The sequence below is a fragment of the Panicum virgatum genome, chromosome 4N (genome assembly GCF_016808335.1).
Source record: "Panicum virgatum strain AP13 chromosome 4N, P.virgatum_v5, whole genome shotgun sequence".
In the NCBI taxonomy this organism is placed as follows: Eukaryota; Viridiplantae; Streptophyta; class Magnoliopsida; order Poales; family Poaceae; genus Panicum; species Panicum virgatum.
Window position 1 is genome coordinate 833,249 of NC_053148.1, and position 15,736 is coordinate 848,984.

Sequence of the window (15,736 nt, forward strand, 5' to 3'; positions counted from 1 at the left end):
TGAGGTGCAGATAGGTCTTTTTTGAGGAATACTGGTTATTACCCCATATATAGTGCCACCAGTCCACATTTTCTGAAAGTGGTAGATTATTCAACAATTGCTGCAGCAATTCCATTTGTTCAAAGGCTTCCTCTGAATGAGGTAAATGAAAGAGCCGGTGAAATGGCTCAGTTTGTGAGACTGTTTGGAAGAACAGGAGTTTGTTTTTTCACAAAGGAGAAGAACTCTGGGTCTTGCTAATGCTGCACCTGTCCCCCCTATACCAAAACAAGCAGGTTGAGCCATCCTGAATATTGACCTATTAAATATAAGATCTTGAGCCCCCCTGCTCCATGGGCCCCAGGCCGTCGCCCTGATTGCCCACCCCTCTGAGCCGGCCCTGGCAGCGATGCACTGCTTGCTTTTCAAACCCTCAAACACTAAGTAGCATCTGCCTCTTCTTCATTCCTAGTGTCTCCTATCCCCATTGTGCATACAACTAGCTAGCTACCATGGATGATCCAAGAGGAGTTTGAATTGATCTCATGCATGCCTGGTCCTCCTCTTTATTTGTCCCAGAATGCTTTAATTTGTGTTATCCGTTGGTATATATAGTGAGTGAAGATAGAAATGTGGCAATACTACGTGAAGTGAAGAAGCCGGCCAGTCCCATGCCATTATTCCCAGTGAATTGCATTGCATGATTGTATCTTGCGCAATAAATGAGTATCATGTAAGATCCACTACTACAAAAATCTTTACGAAGGTGGGAAAAAAGCATTAGCCGAGGCAGTTTTTGCAACCGCCTCGGAGCAAAGGTCATGGTTAATCATGGCTTTAACCGAGGCGGTTTCCTCTGCCCCCCTTTGGCTGAGGAATGAGGAGATGAAGAATGAGGAGGAACTCTAACTCCTGTTTATATACTCCAAAAGACATATCAGACTGAGATGGGCTGTTTGGGCTCCGAGATGGGCCAGTACTATCCGAGGCGGACCTTACAACGTCCCCGCCTCGGTTAACATATTAACCGAGCGTTTACGCTAAAACAACCGCCTCAGTTAATGTCTATTAACCGAGACGGACATTTTAAGACGCCCGCCTCTATCGGTAAATCGCATGTATTAACCGAGGCGGTTCAAAATTATGCCCGCCTTCAAGGGTCTTTTTAAATGTCACGGTTAATGGTTTTTTTTTTGTAGTTGTGAACTTTGCATTTGTGACAATGGTATAGAGAAAAAGGCGAGAGATATAATTTGAGCTTGATATCAAAGACTAGCTAGCTATTATATTAGGGAACCGTGTGCATATGCAACAATTTGTTGACACGGGATTCCTGAGAAACAAACCAAGATAGTACTATGCAGCAATAGATTGAATTATTATTGTAGCATATATACTTGTATTTGCTATGGAATGGATTGGTATATGACATATTGCATTGACAGTATTGTGCCTTGGAATGAAGATTGACATGATATAAATATGTTGGAGCAAGCTAATTAAGTTTGGTTATTTTCAGCACAATCCTTGTGTTATTACTGTTTTTGTTTTTCCTCGCTCGCTCCACGCTCCATTGTCATTTTCGCTTGAATGAACTCACGCAAGTTGATGGTACTCGGGGAATACTTGGAATCAACCAGCAAATGGTCGAATGGCACATCTCGTCATTCCCGCTTCAAAGACCCGCCGTTGGGGAGACTCAAGGATTGCCAAGATTGTGGTGGTCTGGATTGTATCATTAGACGACCAGATCTTTGCACTACCCCAAATATCTTTTTCCAGACGCCTCCCATCCTCATCATACGCTCTCTACTCTTGTGCTTTCCTATCTCTCTCCTACATCTTGTGGTCTGATTCGGCTTCATTTGTACACCAAAGAAATGCGTGGCTGGCGATGTTCAATTATGCAGACAACTCAACAACTATTATTGCATATAAGTTGCTGGAACCCTTAACTTGGTTGTTGTGTCTGACTCCTGTTAGGCTGAACTGAAATTCATGGCACACCATGCATGCTGGCACATTATATATTCATGGCACACCAACTAACTTGTGCACAGATTAGTTGGTTAGTTTCTTAAAAAAGACTCACCCTTAAATTTTGGTTTTAATTAGAATCCATATATATCGTCAAAGTTCCATCCTGAATGTGGGCCAGTGAATATTGATCCAATACAGTAGAACCCTATGGGCTGTCCCAAATGTTATCCTTGCATAGTCCCCTCCGACCATCATCTCCCTTCTATATGTTTCTTAAGCAAATGAGTTAGTTGGACTTACATGGGACAAATTTTTCATCCACCAATTCTTTTATCTTTCTTTTTTCAACAACATGTTATGTTGGGGTAGCTGTGATTGATTTCGCGTGCAATTTGTCTTCAATATTGATCCAATTCTTACCGCATGATCCTTATTTCACTTGGCAAATGGCAGAAGCTATATCAAATCATGTGGGTGGAGTAATCTGAATGATTTTTGTTCTTCATTATTACTCGCATTTTTTCATTGTTGCTTATCTTGTGTTTCTGAATGATCTTAATGGTTGTAAAAATCACTTTTCATATTTGTTACATAGGTGACGTGAAGATTTTATTGGACTAAACAGTGATTGATAACTAATTCTGAAATCAGCCCCTACGAGAGGTAGCAACTCCATTATTACCTTAGGCGAGCAGAGCGCATTATTACATTAAAACGATACTTGCAATAGCTATTGGGTTCACCATTTTTCATGTTTCAAGATTTAAGATCCATATTGTTTCAATTATGTAGCTTCGGCGTCATGGGCCACTTGATTGTTTTTCTAATCTATCCTCAGGATGGAAAGGCTATAATATTCGACTCCTTGTGGGAAACAAACAAAGAACGACACATGGATTTAGAAACTTGTTTGCAATAGTAAGTGAAAACATATTCTTTTATGCACTTTAAGTACAATATCAAATTTATTGTTGAAACTAGTGGTTGGCATACGACGCTTACAGAAAATACATGGAAGACCCCAAATGCTATGATCGGAGGACCGAGAAGAAGAAGCAGAAGTATGGCACAAAATTGTGCATGAGGTGACAATTCCCGGTTCGTATGAAGAATCATATGTGCTACTACATTGCACATGCTATCTATGTGTCCTAATGACTATGTGTTACATAATCATGCATGAAGTGCTCCAAGCAATTTACAGGCTTAGTCTTGCGTGGGTACTATGCTTATGAGTACCTCAGGTCTTGTGGACATTACAACCACAGCTGGTGGTAGCTTAAAAAATCTCAAAGATGGTGGCGAAAGGAAAGGGTGGACAATAGAAGCATCACTCAAAAAGTAGCCAACATTTTGTAAGTTTATCACTGACGAATGTTTTCATGTTGGGGGAGAATTCTTCTATGCCCAGAGCGAGTTAGCAAAGTAGGAGAAGTTCGTGAAGCTACACAACTTGAGAAGCGATCTCGACATGAACGACAACAAGTTGCCTGACATCTTTGAGTAGGTGCTCTTAGCTTTTCATGTGAACATGTGATGTGATTTTGTGAACTATGATTTGTGAACTATGTGAACATGCATGAATGTAATATGAACTTAGTGTGTAACATGCATGGATTGTGGAACGATAAGGGTGACACATGAATGGATGTAATATATGTATTTATCCTTCATATACATGTTTTTTGATTTGTATGTGTTTTCAAATTCGAAACGAAATAAACATTTTTGAATTCTGCAAAACTTTAACTAAGGCGGGCACATAACAAGTGATTGCCTTGGTTAAACCATATTGAAGGAGGCGGTTAGGTTAAAACGACCGCCTCTGTTGATACTCAACAACGGAGCCATTTACGTTAAAATGACCACCTCGGTCAAATGATCAACTGAGGCGGCTGGAAGACTGCCATGTGGTAAAGCCTCGGTTAACTGTGACCTTTTGGCCGAGATGGTTGGCTTACCCATCTCGGTTAAGCTCTTTTGCCTGCCTCTATTAAGTTTTATGTACTGATGTGCTTCATTCCAGGTGTCTCCTATCCCCTCTTACTTCTTACTCAATGTCTTTTTATTACTTCCTTCTATCGTTCTATGGGTACTCATCAATCTTCACATATCATAGTTACAATAATATAAAAGGAGCGAAAGATGCCACAGTGTGGAACTTTGGTGAATCAAACAATAAAAAGATCGAGCGAGTCACTTGCTCAGGTGAACATATATATAGATCGAGCAGTATTTATATATGTGTACCCTCGTGTCATAAATCAAGATTGGTTGAACTATTGATTTTTCGAATCCATTTCATGATATACCTTTTATTTTTTTAAAAAATCATGATCAGATGCTTCAATTTATTTGTCATCCAAAAGCGCTTGTGGATTGATTCAGAGGAGTCAGGAGTCATTTATTTCTTCACAAATTGAGTTCTCAAGGATTACATAAGAAATCAAAGAATTATTATTATTGCCCATTCCTAGCAGGGTGCACTTATATACACAATTCAATAAAGGATTCAGCTTCCACAAACTATATGTTCTTGTTCATCTTATATAAAAAATTGTACGTCTAGCTAGTCTCACTACTACAAAAATAATTTGTAGCTAGTCTGACTGCTACTAAAATAATTTGTAGCAACGGGCTGCCAATCTGCATCTAGAAATACCATTTTGATCGCCCCTCCAAATCCTTTTTATGTAGTAGTGTCTCTAGTCGACAGTGGCCGGCAGTTTCACCGAAAGAAACTGTATATATACACACCATTGGATCAGGAAATTAAAACATTGTAGTGTAACAAGCATGTATGTGTTGATGAGTGTGAGTCTAACAGATGAATAGACATGGATTTAATTTATGGATGGCAATGATCAATGGCAACGCCGGATATGTGTTTTTCGATGCTGCGCCGCAGCTCGTCCTTGCTGACGCCGATGACGCGCTCCAAGATGGTCTTCCTCACCAGCAGGAACGTCGGCAGCGCCTCCACCCGGGTGTTGCGAGCAAATGTCTGCAGCGCAGCATATATATGCAGCTCGATCAGTTGTTCATCGATCAGTCGATGAGATCGATCATCCAGATATCCGTACGTACCTTGAACTGCTCGACGTCGAGCGTGTAGAAGTCGGCGTGATCCTTGAAGTCGGAGGCGATCTTCTCCAGCGCCGGCCTCATGAACTTGCACGGCTCCGACCACGGCGCCGTGAACTCCAGCACCACCTTCATTGATCATGAATTTCATTTTTTTTTATTCACTTACTCATCATCATGTAAAGGCTAAAGAGATCGATCGAGAATGAATGAATATATACCGTACGTACCAGGTTGGAGTTTGACTCCTTGGCCTGCCTCAAGACGTTCTTCAACCTTTCGTTGCTTTGGATGGCCGTCACGGTGGTCGGCGGCATATTGATCTTATCGCCCTCACCACGGCCCTTCTGAATAGCAGCAGCAGCGCTGGGTTGCAGGCGATCACGAATACCCCTGGTCGCAATTTCTGGCCTGGCCGGAGATCTCTGCTGGGAACACAAGGAAAGTCCTGTATATAGATAGATGTTCATCAGCGCAAATCGGAATTGAAAGGAGAATGAAATCAAAAGAAGAACAATAATTGTTAATTAGTTACCCATGCACCCTAGCGCCGCTTCGTCTTCGTCTTGGTCGGTAGCTGCTTCTCGGTGTGAGCTCGATCGTGCGTTCATCTACGACGCGTGTGGAAGGAGCTAGAATGAATTGAAGCTGATGATGGTGAAGAGGCAGTGCGAGGCCATGGCTCCATCTATCTATCTATATATAGCTGAGCTGCATCATACATATATCGGAGTCGGAGCTAGCTCAGGGCTAGCTGTTGAGTGCGTGCCGACTTGGATCTAGTTGTGTTTGATGATGAGATCAACACGCACTGCACGTACGGTTGCGCGCGGGGAAGAAGAAAAAGGGATCGGATGTTCGCTCGCCAGCTTTCCTCCACTCTCTATCTTGTGCTTTAGTTTTGAGGTGGCGGCGACGCAAAACGTGTGAACGAATCGATTCTTTCCCATGCTGCACACACACGGTTTTGCATTGAATTAGGAGGCGTGTCCTCCTCAATGCAAACCAATCCCTATTATTATTCCCTAGTGAGGTTCTTTTCATTTTCCCACTTTTTCTAGCTAGCAACCGATCGATCGATCGACCGAGCTGCTCCATTTTTTCCCCATCTCATTCAAGTAACAGCTGCTTGACACTAGGTATCATGATTCATCAACACTGATTTCCACTCACTGTCGGAATCCCATCTGTTGATACGAGTGTGCAAATTTGAAATTTTATTATTTATTGGCCCAAGAGTCAGAAGGAATATTATAGGCGATGGCCGGGCATCTTGAACAAAGCAGACGGCTGGTAGCTTACCATGGGTGCTGTCACCTTTAGTACCACACGTACCCTCCTTTATTCTAGAAACAAAAAAGAGAAATGATCCCCGTTCCATCTACGCTACCGGCGTCGTTTGTAAAAAAAAAAAGCTTTATTAATTTGTCCCCCTCAAGTTCGTTCAAAAAACTAAATAAAGCTTTGTTTTGGCGGATAGATAGATATACAATACAAGAGGTTGCATCTTGCTTGGCTGCTGGTGGTCTCATGTTTTAGTAATTACTTTGAGCTCTATTGATTGGCTGATCTAACCATCTTATTAGGATGAGAAACAACTTCCTGTCACTCAACTCAACACAACGTGCCATTATTGCCTTTTCCTTCTCCCTGGGCCGGAATGGAGAATGGGCCACAATATAAAACCAGTCTCAGTGCACATTTACCTAGACTGGAACTAGATAACTGTGCTGCTAGATGAGTTTTATGGTGATGAAACTCTCTTCACATCCCATAAAACTACATCCTTCTCTCTTCTTGCCATGTCAGTAAAAGTTATGATATTTAATGTCATGAAATCTTTCATGAAACTCTCATTGAAACTAGTCTGTTGACGCCTTTAAGGATCAACACACGAATGCACTCGAACGTACGGCGCGAAGAGGCAATTCGTTGCAGCGCCTCCTGCGTAGACCGGTCAGACTGGTCCCTTGGAGCGGTCAGACCGGTTGCTGCCGGCAGAACGGTGACGAAGCCTACGAACGTTAGCTCGGGAAGACCCGTCGGGGCAGGCGCACGTATGGTTGTTCTAGGGTCGGCAGACCACCTAGAACGCCCTCAATCGACGTAGAGACAACGGAGGAACAACAAATAGTAGATTGTAAAAGCTAGGGCAAGAGAAAAATAAAAAGATAAAAATTGTATTGATTTGATCGATTGGATGCCCTAATCGACCGTGACCCATTATATTTATAGGGTGGGGTGGACTTATCCCGCAAGAAATTCTATTACAGATCTAAATCTACAAAGAGTTCTAGTTGTACTCGGATTCCAAGTAGACCGGTCTGACCGGTCAGACCGGTCGGTCTTACCAGACCGGCTACATGGTCCAGACCGGTCAGACCGCTCAAAAGCACCGGTCAGACCGGTCTGTTCGACCAGTGCCAATTTTGGTCGTCAACATAGTCTAATAGCCTGTCTCTCCCATGAATGATAGCAATCATTTAGTTTCATGAGGTATAGAATCGTTACGTTACGTCTATATGCGTACTAGCTTTTGCCCAAAGAGCAGGACTAAAAAAACATTGTTCCAGCTTTGAATTAATTACTACGTCGCTTTGCGTGTTCATGATAACATTCCACGCATCTTCTCACGTATATTATATTATATACTATACTATAATGGAGTAGATTATTACATATGTTTTCCACTTTATTCATCACGTGATTCCTTTCTTTATTAACTTTGCGTGTTTGTGTCATTTCCTTGACGACTACTCTATGTACTGTTCATCATGTTTTAAAAAAAAATTAACGGTTCAGTGATCTAATGCTTCATGCAAAAAATTGCAAGGAGACAACACGCAACTTAGGATAAGAAAGAACTAGTGCTCTGTTGTTGGCTGATCAATCGATCTTAGGATGAGAAAGAACTTGGTGTCACTCAGCTCAACACAACGTTCCATTGCCTTCTCCATGGGCCGGAAGTTAACGGAGAATCACTTATAGAAAATGGGTCAAAATGGGCCAAAGGTCCAAAGCTTTGCCTTTTGCCGGCATCTCCGGTGCCACCGCCTTGTGGAGAAAGAGAGAACACGGCCGGTTCGTTATTATCTAGTAGTGCAATGAGTTTTTTTTTTTTGAGATCAGTAGTGCAATGAGTTGTGGAGAGGTCAAGTTGACCAGTACTTTGACCTCATATATTGTGATGAGTGATTGTCGTGATGACTTGGAGGTTTTGACGTGTTAGTTTGATTGTGGCTTGTGTTTGTGTTAGGCTAACCGCTGTGTGTGTTTTGTTTATGTTCTTGTGTTTCCTTCTTCAGTGTGGAGCGTTAGGTGTTAACGGGTGGTCAACACGTGGAGTGGACTAACCGTGGTGTAGTCGCGACTCTGTGGAGATTGCGCCGTGCGCTTGGTCTTTGGATTGCAGGTACACGGGCGTCGAGTGTCGACGGGGAGCTGCCGTGGAGGTGCTGTGGCCGATGGACCGTGCGGTGGACGGCGGTGAAGGGCAGCCGGGACCGGAGCTCGGACCAGGCGGCAGCTGTGGCGTCCACTCCTGGATCGAGGGCGCAAGCGGCGACGGAAGGCGGGTTTCTTGGTTTCCCTGTTTTAAAAAATGTTTTAAAACTACGTTTAATCTTGATTAAACTCTAAACTTTGGCCTAGCGTTGCGTTTAATCACAGTGTCGTTTAATCACAAAAGACGTTTAAACTACGTTTAACCACAAAAATCTCTAAACCATAGGCTAGCGTTCACCTAGCATCTAGCGTTTTTTAAAACCTTGCTTGGTTTGCGCCACAAGCCAAGGAGGCGGACGGCGGTTGAAGACGCCAAGTCGTGGAGGCACGGGCGTCGGTCTCGGGACTGACGGAGGCGACGGGCGTCGACGGCGTCTAGGGCCTCGCTGCGGGCGAGGAGGTGACGGGCGTCAGGCGGCGTCTAGGGCCGTCAGAAGGCCGAGGCGGGAACGACGTCTAGGGCCATGGCGTGGAGGCGGGAATCTTCCCGCGCATGAGGTTTTGTCGGTTTTCTCAAAACCGGCCACCTACCCGGGTTTCGCGGACCTTCAAAACCGCGGACCTTATCTTCATCAAGATGGCGGCATCGCGGAGAAGACTTCGTTTCGAAGAAAGAACCTCGGCCGTCGTATGAGATCGTGTACAGGGGGTGCTGCAGGCCAACCGGTCTGACCGGTCCCTGGCACCGGTCTAACCAACCGGTCTGACCGGTCCAGCATACCGGTCTGACCGGTCCTGCGGGTATAAATACCCCTTCACTTGTGTTAGGTTAATTGCGGCTGGGTATTCTGTTCGTGGGTCATTTTGTTCCTCCCAGGCCGCCGCCTCTGTGTCTCCCTCCTCGTTCCTCTCTTTAGAGTAGGATTTGATTATGGATTTGTGAGACTTTGTATTGGATTCGATTGGGAAAGGAGGCCCCATCCTCCTTGTGCCCTCTGGGCTTTTGAATCAATCCAATCCCGTCGTTTTTGTGCCCTTTTGTGATGGATTTTGGTTTCATTTTTGGTGCACACGATTGCGATGGTTCTACGAGCTCTTTGTTGTGATTCCCTTGCTTCTAGCTCTAACCCAAACCCTCTGGAATCGAGAGCTCTTTCGAATTGGATTTCTTAAGTTCTTGAGAAATCCCCATCCCTTTTGATCTCATCCCAAAATTCTCGTGTTATGATGATCTTTAGGACAAGATCTCTTGGAGATATGTTCACGGGGTAGGGGCGAAGCTATCCCCCAAGTTTCATCGAATTCCGTGGTCGTTTGGACGAGATTCACAATTTGGATCCAAGTTTTCGGGGTTTTCTGGGTGCCACCAGTAAGACCGGTAGGCAAGACCGGTCAGACCGGTCTGCTCGCCTTTGGACAGACAAGACCGATCAGACCGGTCCAGGCAGAGAGGTCTGCTGTTTTCCCGATTCGCTTCCGATTTGCTTCGTGGTTTCGCTCGCACGTTCGAGGCCTTTTATGTTGGTTTAGCTTTTCCATAGCTATTCCAAACTTTGGTCAGAACGCTTGAGGGCTTAGGTGATTTTCGGGATATAGTCCGACGGTTTGAATTTCGGAAGAAATTTTGATCAGCTCCCATTCACCCCCTCTGGTCGCCGGCTTCGGTCCCTCAGTTGTGCCCCTTAAGATTAATTAATTATTCTAGGCATATAAAAACACTCACTCCACTGCCGGAAACACGCGGTTTGCCGTGTGCTTGAGCTTTTGCCGTGTGCATCGTATCGGGCACACGACAAAGGGTGCATTCGCCGTGTGCCAAGCCATGGAGCACACGGCGAAAGTTAGGCACACGACAAAGACGTTGTTTGCCGTGTGTCTAGAAACATAACCCACCGCGACATCCTGGTACACGGCAAAAGCTCTATTTGCCGATACTTGGTTGTCGTGAGCGCTTTGCTGCGTGTGCAATCTGGCATTTGTCGTGTGCCTCTGGCACACGGCAAACTGCCTGTATCCCGTAGTGCTCCGACATACTTCGTTCCTCCGTTCTTGCATTGGTTTAAGACAAGCCAGTTATTAATTCAAATATAAAATAGTTTGCTTGTTCTAAACAATTCTTGAAAGCCGCTTGTTCTAAACAATTAATATATAGTTAAGAAAGGAGGTAGTAGTCGGTAGCATTTGGTGACCGTTCTTGGTTTATGACAAACCAGTTAATTCAAATATAAAATAGTTTGCTTGTTCTAAGGGTCTGTTTAATTCCCAAAAAAAATTATGTGCTAAAGTAATTTCGAACGTTTGACCACTAATTAGAAGTATTAAATGTGGATAACTGACAAAATCTATTTTATAACGTTCGGGTGAAATCACTAGACAAATGTAATGAACCTAATTCTGCAATGAATAGACAAATGTCGTGCTACAATAAATGATTTTTAATAACAGATTAATTAGACTTAATAGATTCGTCTCGCGATTTCTCCTCCATCCGTGTAAATAGTTATATAATTAATCTATATTTGATACTCCTATTTAGTGTTGTAAAAATGTTCAAATTTTTTTGGGCTAAACGTGCCCTAAATAATACTCTATAGTTTAGAAAGGCGCTAGTAGTTGGTACCATTTGGTGACTTTGGTTTGACCTCCGAGGAAGTGAGAATGGATAGAGAGACTCTGGGATGAATTCAAAACTATGAATTTTGATTGGTTTTGTCTCCTATTAATGAACCGAGATATCTAGCATCGCTTGAAACTGATTCCAATTCTCTCTCTCTCACACACACACATTTATGTATTTGTGTGTAACATTATTCATTTGCGTGATGTTTCATGAGGTCCATACATTCCGGTTCAAGTAGCTCAAGCTACATTCACTACCCGGATTCACTACCGGGGATGGCCAGTTTATCGTGTGTCTAAACTTTTGCCGTGTGCAAAATTTTCAGACGCACAGTAAATTTATTTTTTGTTATATACCGAACCAAGAACGCACGACAAAAAGATGCCACACGACGAAGACAATATTTGCCGCGTGCCTAGGCAAGAGGCACACGACAAAACATGGGCACACAATAAAGGGGATGTTTGCCGTGTGCCCCAGATTGGGGCACACGGCAAACAACTCCCAACACTTCCGTTGCCCCTCCCCCTCCCCGTCCATGCCGGCTCCCTTAGATCCGCCGCCACCCCCTCCTCTATTGCCTCCTCGTCACCTCCCTCCCTCCCCTCTTCATGCCGGCTCCCTTAGATCCGCCGCCACCCCCTCCTCTATTGCCTCCTCGTCACCTCCCTCCCTCCCCTCTTCATGCCGGCACCCTCCTCCCTTAGATCCATTGCTGCCCTCTTCTCTCCTGCCTTCTTGCTGCCTCCCTCCCTCCCTCCTCCATGCCTGCACCCTCCTTCCTCAGATCCCCGTCCTCGCTAGCTCCTACCATCCCCACCGCCTGGCCGGCCTGCTTCTCCGAGCCCTCTCTTCTAAGCCCGCCGGAGTTGGGGGAAGAAGAGAACTCCGGTGAGCTCCGACAGGGTGGGCGCGGGCGGCGCAGCTCCGGCTGTGCGAGCGCCGGTGGGGTAAGGAGAGCGGGGAAGAGATATGGCTAGCGAGCACTGTTTCTCATTTCCCAATACCCCTGTCAGAAGGCGGACAAAAAGAACATCAACACCTTTCGGGACACTGTACTAGGCCCACTTATGCAATCGACCGTCGAGATAAGCCCGTGGTCGCAAGGGCAGTATGTGGTTTGAAGTTTTCGACCGTGGTACATTGAACGTGTTTGGTAAAACTTTACACAAAAAGACGAATGCACGCATGGAGTACTAAACGAAGTTTATTTGCAAAACCTTTTCATGGATGGGTGTAACTTTTCGAGACGAATCTAATGAACCAAGTTCCACCATGATTGGTTACAGTTATGCTACAGTAACCACCCCCAAATCATCCTCTAATCATGCGGTCAAAGACGTTATTAGCTACAGCACATACTACAGTACATAATTGTGAAGATTGTTTCATAATTAGACTTCATCTAATACCTCTAATTAGTGGCCAAAGAGGCAAAAAAAATTCATAAAAACTTTTACACTCCTAACCAAACACGGCCATTGTTTCTAGTATGGTACATATGGATCGGAGTGTGATCATCACGACTGGACACAAACATGGAAAGCTAGGGGCATGGGAATCATTGCTAATAGCCACGGACACGCAAAGCGCTAACAGCACAATTTGTAAAAGCGGTGCGTAATGTAAATAAGGCCTTCTTTTTTTCTTTCTTTATTTTTTGAGCTAACAAAGCTACAGCACTACTGTACACATATAGTATAACATATGAAGACTTCTTTTCCTCTCTTTTCCTTTAACCTTTTGCTTTGCTTAATTTGATAGTGTATAGCACTCTACTCTACGTACTGATGATCAGTATGCCAATTTAATCAAATGATCTCGACATCCGATGACTGTCTCCACTGAGTGATACATTATGACGAGAACGTACACAACATAGTGCAACTTGAGATCTAGACAAGACACAGCACAAGTACTAGAGCACCGACCATGGCCGGCATCTTGGGCGCTTTGCATTGGTGGGACGAGTGGCAGCTGCGCGTCCTGGTCCTCGGCAGCCTCGGCGTGCAGTGGTTCCTCCTCTTCGCCGCCCCGATGCGCAAGTACACCATCCCTCGCTGGTTCAGGACCTTCATCTGGCTGGCCTACATCGGCAGCGACGCCCTGGCCATCTACGCGCTCGCCACCCTCTTCAACCGCCACGCCAGCAGCAGCAGCTGCGGCAATGGCGGCGACTGGTCGAGGGCCCTGGAGGTGCTGTGGGCTCCCGTCCTCCTCATCCACCTCGGCGGGCAGGAGGAGATCACCGCCTACAACATCGAGGACAACGAGCTGTGGACGCGCCACACCGTGACGCTGGTGTCGCAGGTCGCCGTCGCCGTCTACGCCTTCTGCAAGTCGTGGCCCCGCTCCGGCGACCGGCGGCTGCTGGCGTCGGCGATCCTGCTCTTCGTCGTCGGGATCCTGAGCTTCAGCGAGAAGCCGTGGGCGCTCAGGAGGGCCAGCATCAACCGCCTGGCCGCCGTGTCGTCCAGGCTGCACGGACGGGAGAGGAAGCCTCGCCGACGGTGGGGGCTCTTCACCAAGTTGGAAGACAAGTACGTCGGCTGGACAAGAGCGGCGGCGCATTACTGGACGGCGACGGACAGTCATCATCAGGCAGCGGATCATCATCAGGTTCTGTCGGACGGAGACAAAGTTCACATGATCCTCTCCGACATGTCCCTGTTCGCCGCCTCCTCCGACGTCACCAAACGAGAGCTGATGAAGCTAGACAGCATCAGAGACGCTGAGATGAGGCGGCAGCGCGAAGAAGGAAAGACGGCGCAAGTTGAAGTCGAAGGTGACACCGACAAGGACGACCAAGTTCTGGGGCCTCTCAGCCCCAGCGCGGAGATGGGCTCCAAGCGCTGGCTGCGCAGCGCCTTCGGCCTCATCTACACCAGGATCAACGTCGCCACCACCCCGGCGTACCTGGCCTTCCACTTCCTGCTGGTCCCGGCGATCCACGTCGCCGCCATCTCGCTCTTCGCGGCGAGCCGCAAGCGCGGGTACAACCCCACCGACGTCAGGATCACGTACGTCATCCTCTTCGTCACCGCCGCGCTCGACGTGCTCGCCGAGTCCATCCGCCAGCTGCTGTACTGGGCCATGTCCGCGGCAGGCGTGCCGGCGCTGTGCGAGACGCTCCCCCAGTACAACCTCCTCGGCTCGGCTCGCCGGCGGACGAGGCACCCGGCCGCCGGCCGGCTGCTCAAGTGCGCCGCCCGCCTCGGCTTGGAGGAGTATTTCGTCTGCGGGCGCGGGAACCGCCTCTACTGGAGGGTGGCGGGGTTCGTGATGCTGGACCTGGTGCGCGCCAAGGGCCTAGACCTCGCCACCTACCGGAGCTTCACCGGCAGCAACTGGGCGCTCACCGAGGAGCTGCAGCGGCATTGCCGCGCCAAGGTACGGCGCACCCTGCGCGAGTCCTTCGACGAGAGCGTCCTCATCTGGCACATCGCCACCGACATCTGCTTCCGCCGCAGCCCTCGGCGGCGGCCGGGCGCCGGCGACCATGAGGAGTGCACGCTGGCGATATCCAACTACATGGCCCACCTGCTCAACTTCCGGCCGGACATGCTGATGACGGGCAGCAGGCGCCACCTGCTCACCGAAGCCCTGGAAGACCTCGAGGACATCATCCTAAGCAGTAGCACGGCCACGAGCAGGACGACCAAGGTAGACGACGCGGCCGTGCTGGAGGCCGTCCGGAACGCCGGCAAGTCGGAGCGGCACAAGTACCCTGTCATCCACGACGCCTGCAAGCTCTCCGACGAGCTGATGGAGGTGCGGCCGGAGGAGACGCGCTGGGAGCTCATGTACCGCGCCTGGGTCGGCATGCTCTTCTACTCCGCCAGCATGTGCAGGGGGTATCTGCACGCCAAGAGCCTGGGCGAGGGCGGCGAGTTCCTCTCCTTCGTCTGGCTCATGCTCTCGCTCAAGGGGGCCAAGACATTGGCGGACAAGCTTCAGATGCCGGAGCCCGACGCCAAGGAGGAATCCGAACAAGCTGCTGCTGCTGGAGAGGAGGCGACGGCGACCGCCACCGCGATGCCGTCGACCGATGACCTGGATCTGGAGTCGCTGGTCGACCGACCGGGGAAAAATCGCTGATCCATGATGCATGCATTTTCCTGCAGCCTGCCTTGCATTTGTTTTCATTTCATTTGTTTGCACAACTTACTTGGTGTCGCATCACAGTGTCGTTACCCCATCCGATATCCGATCCATTTGCTTATAGATTGATTGCTTCGACCTTCTGCCAGTGCCAGCCATCACTACTACAGAACAACAGATCTTTTGATCCTCTGCAATTGGCTCGGCCACTATTAGACCTGGAACCAATAGAGGCTTTTCCTGATCCAACAGCTAGCCCCTGTGCGCAGCTGCCAGCGCAGCGGCGGGTCAGGGCCGGGGCAGCCGCGGCTGCGGCGGGTCGGTGTCAACCGCTGCGAGCGGAGACCTCATTACTCTGCTAGCTACTCTGAGAAGCACCATGGATGCTGTCTTATTGCTTGCATTGGTTGGTGACGATGTGTGTTCGTGTCATTCGTCGATCATTTAGCTACTCTGATCCATTTTTTGGTGACGGAAACCTTATCAATCTTGGACAATAATTACACCAACCTAAGGTGATCCAGTTTG

At 47.4% G+C, this 15,736-nt stretch overlaps 2 protein-coding genes across 2 annotated transcripts; one reads left to right on the forward strand and one right to left on the reverse strand.

Annotated features, from left to right (window-relative positions):
* Positions 1–4,393: 4,393 nt before the first annotated feature.
* LOC120670998 (thioredoxin H-type-like) lies at positions 4,394–5,919 on the reverse strand. The gene is made up of 4 exons (XM_039951192.1): positions 5,579–5,919; positions 5,274–5,491; positions 5,047–5,172; positions 4,394–4,963 (listed from the first exon to the last, which is right to left on the reverse strand). Exons 1-4 carry the CDS (start codon positions 5,652–5,654, stop codon positions 4,808–4,810), a joined length of 576 nt encoding a protein of 191 aa, XP_039807126.1. The 5' UTR covers positions 5,655–5,919; the 3' UTR covers positions 4,394–4,807.
* A 7,019-nt stretch (positions 5,920–12,938) lies between these two features.
* Positions 12,939–15,457, forward strand: LOC120669606. Its single transcript, XM_039949400.1, has one exon. The coding sequence runs from the start codon at positions 13,040–13,042 to the stop codon at positions 15,203–15,205; it is 2,166 nt and encodes a 721-aa protein (XP_039805334.1). The 5' UTR covers positions 12,939–13,039; the 3' UTR covers positions 15,206–15,457.
* Positions 15,458–15,736: the final 279 nt, after the last annotated feature.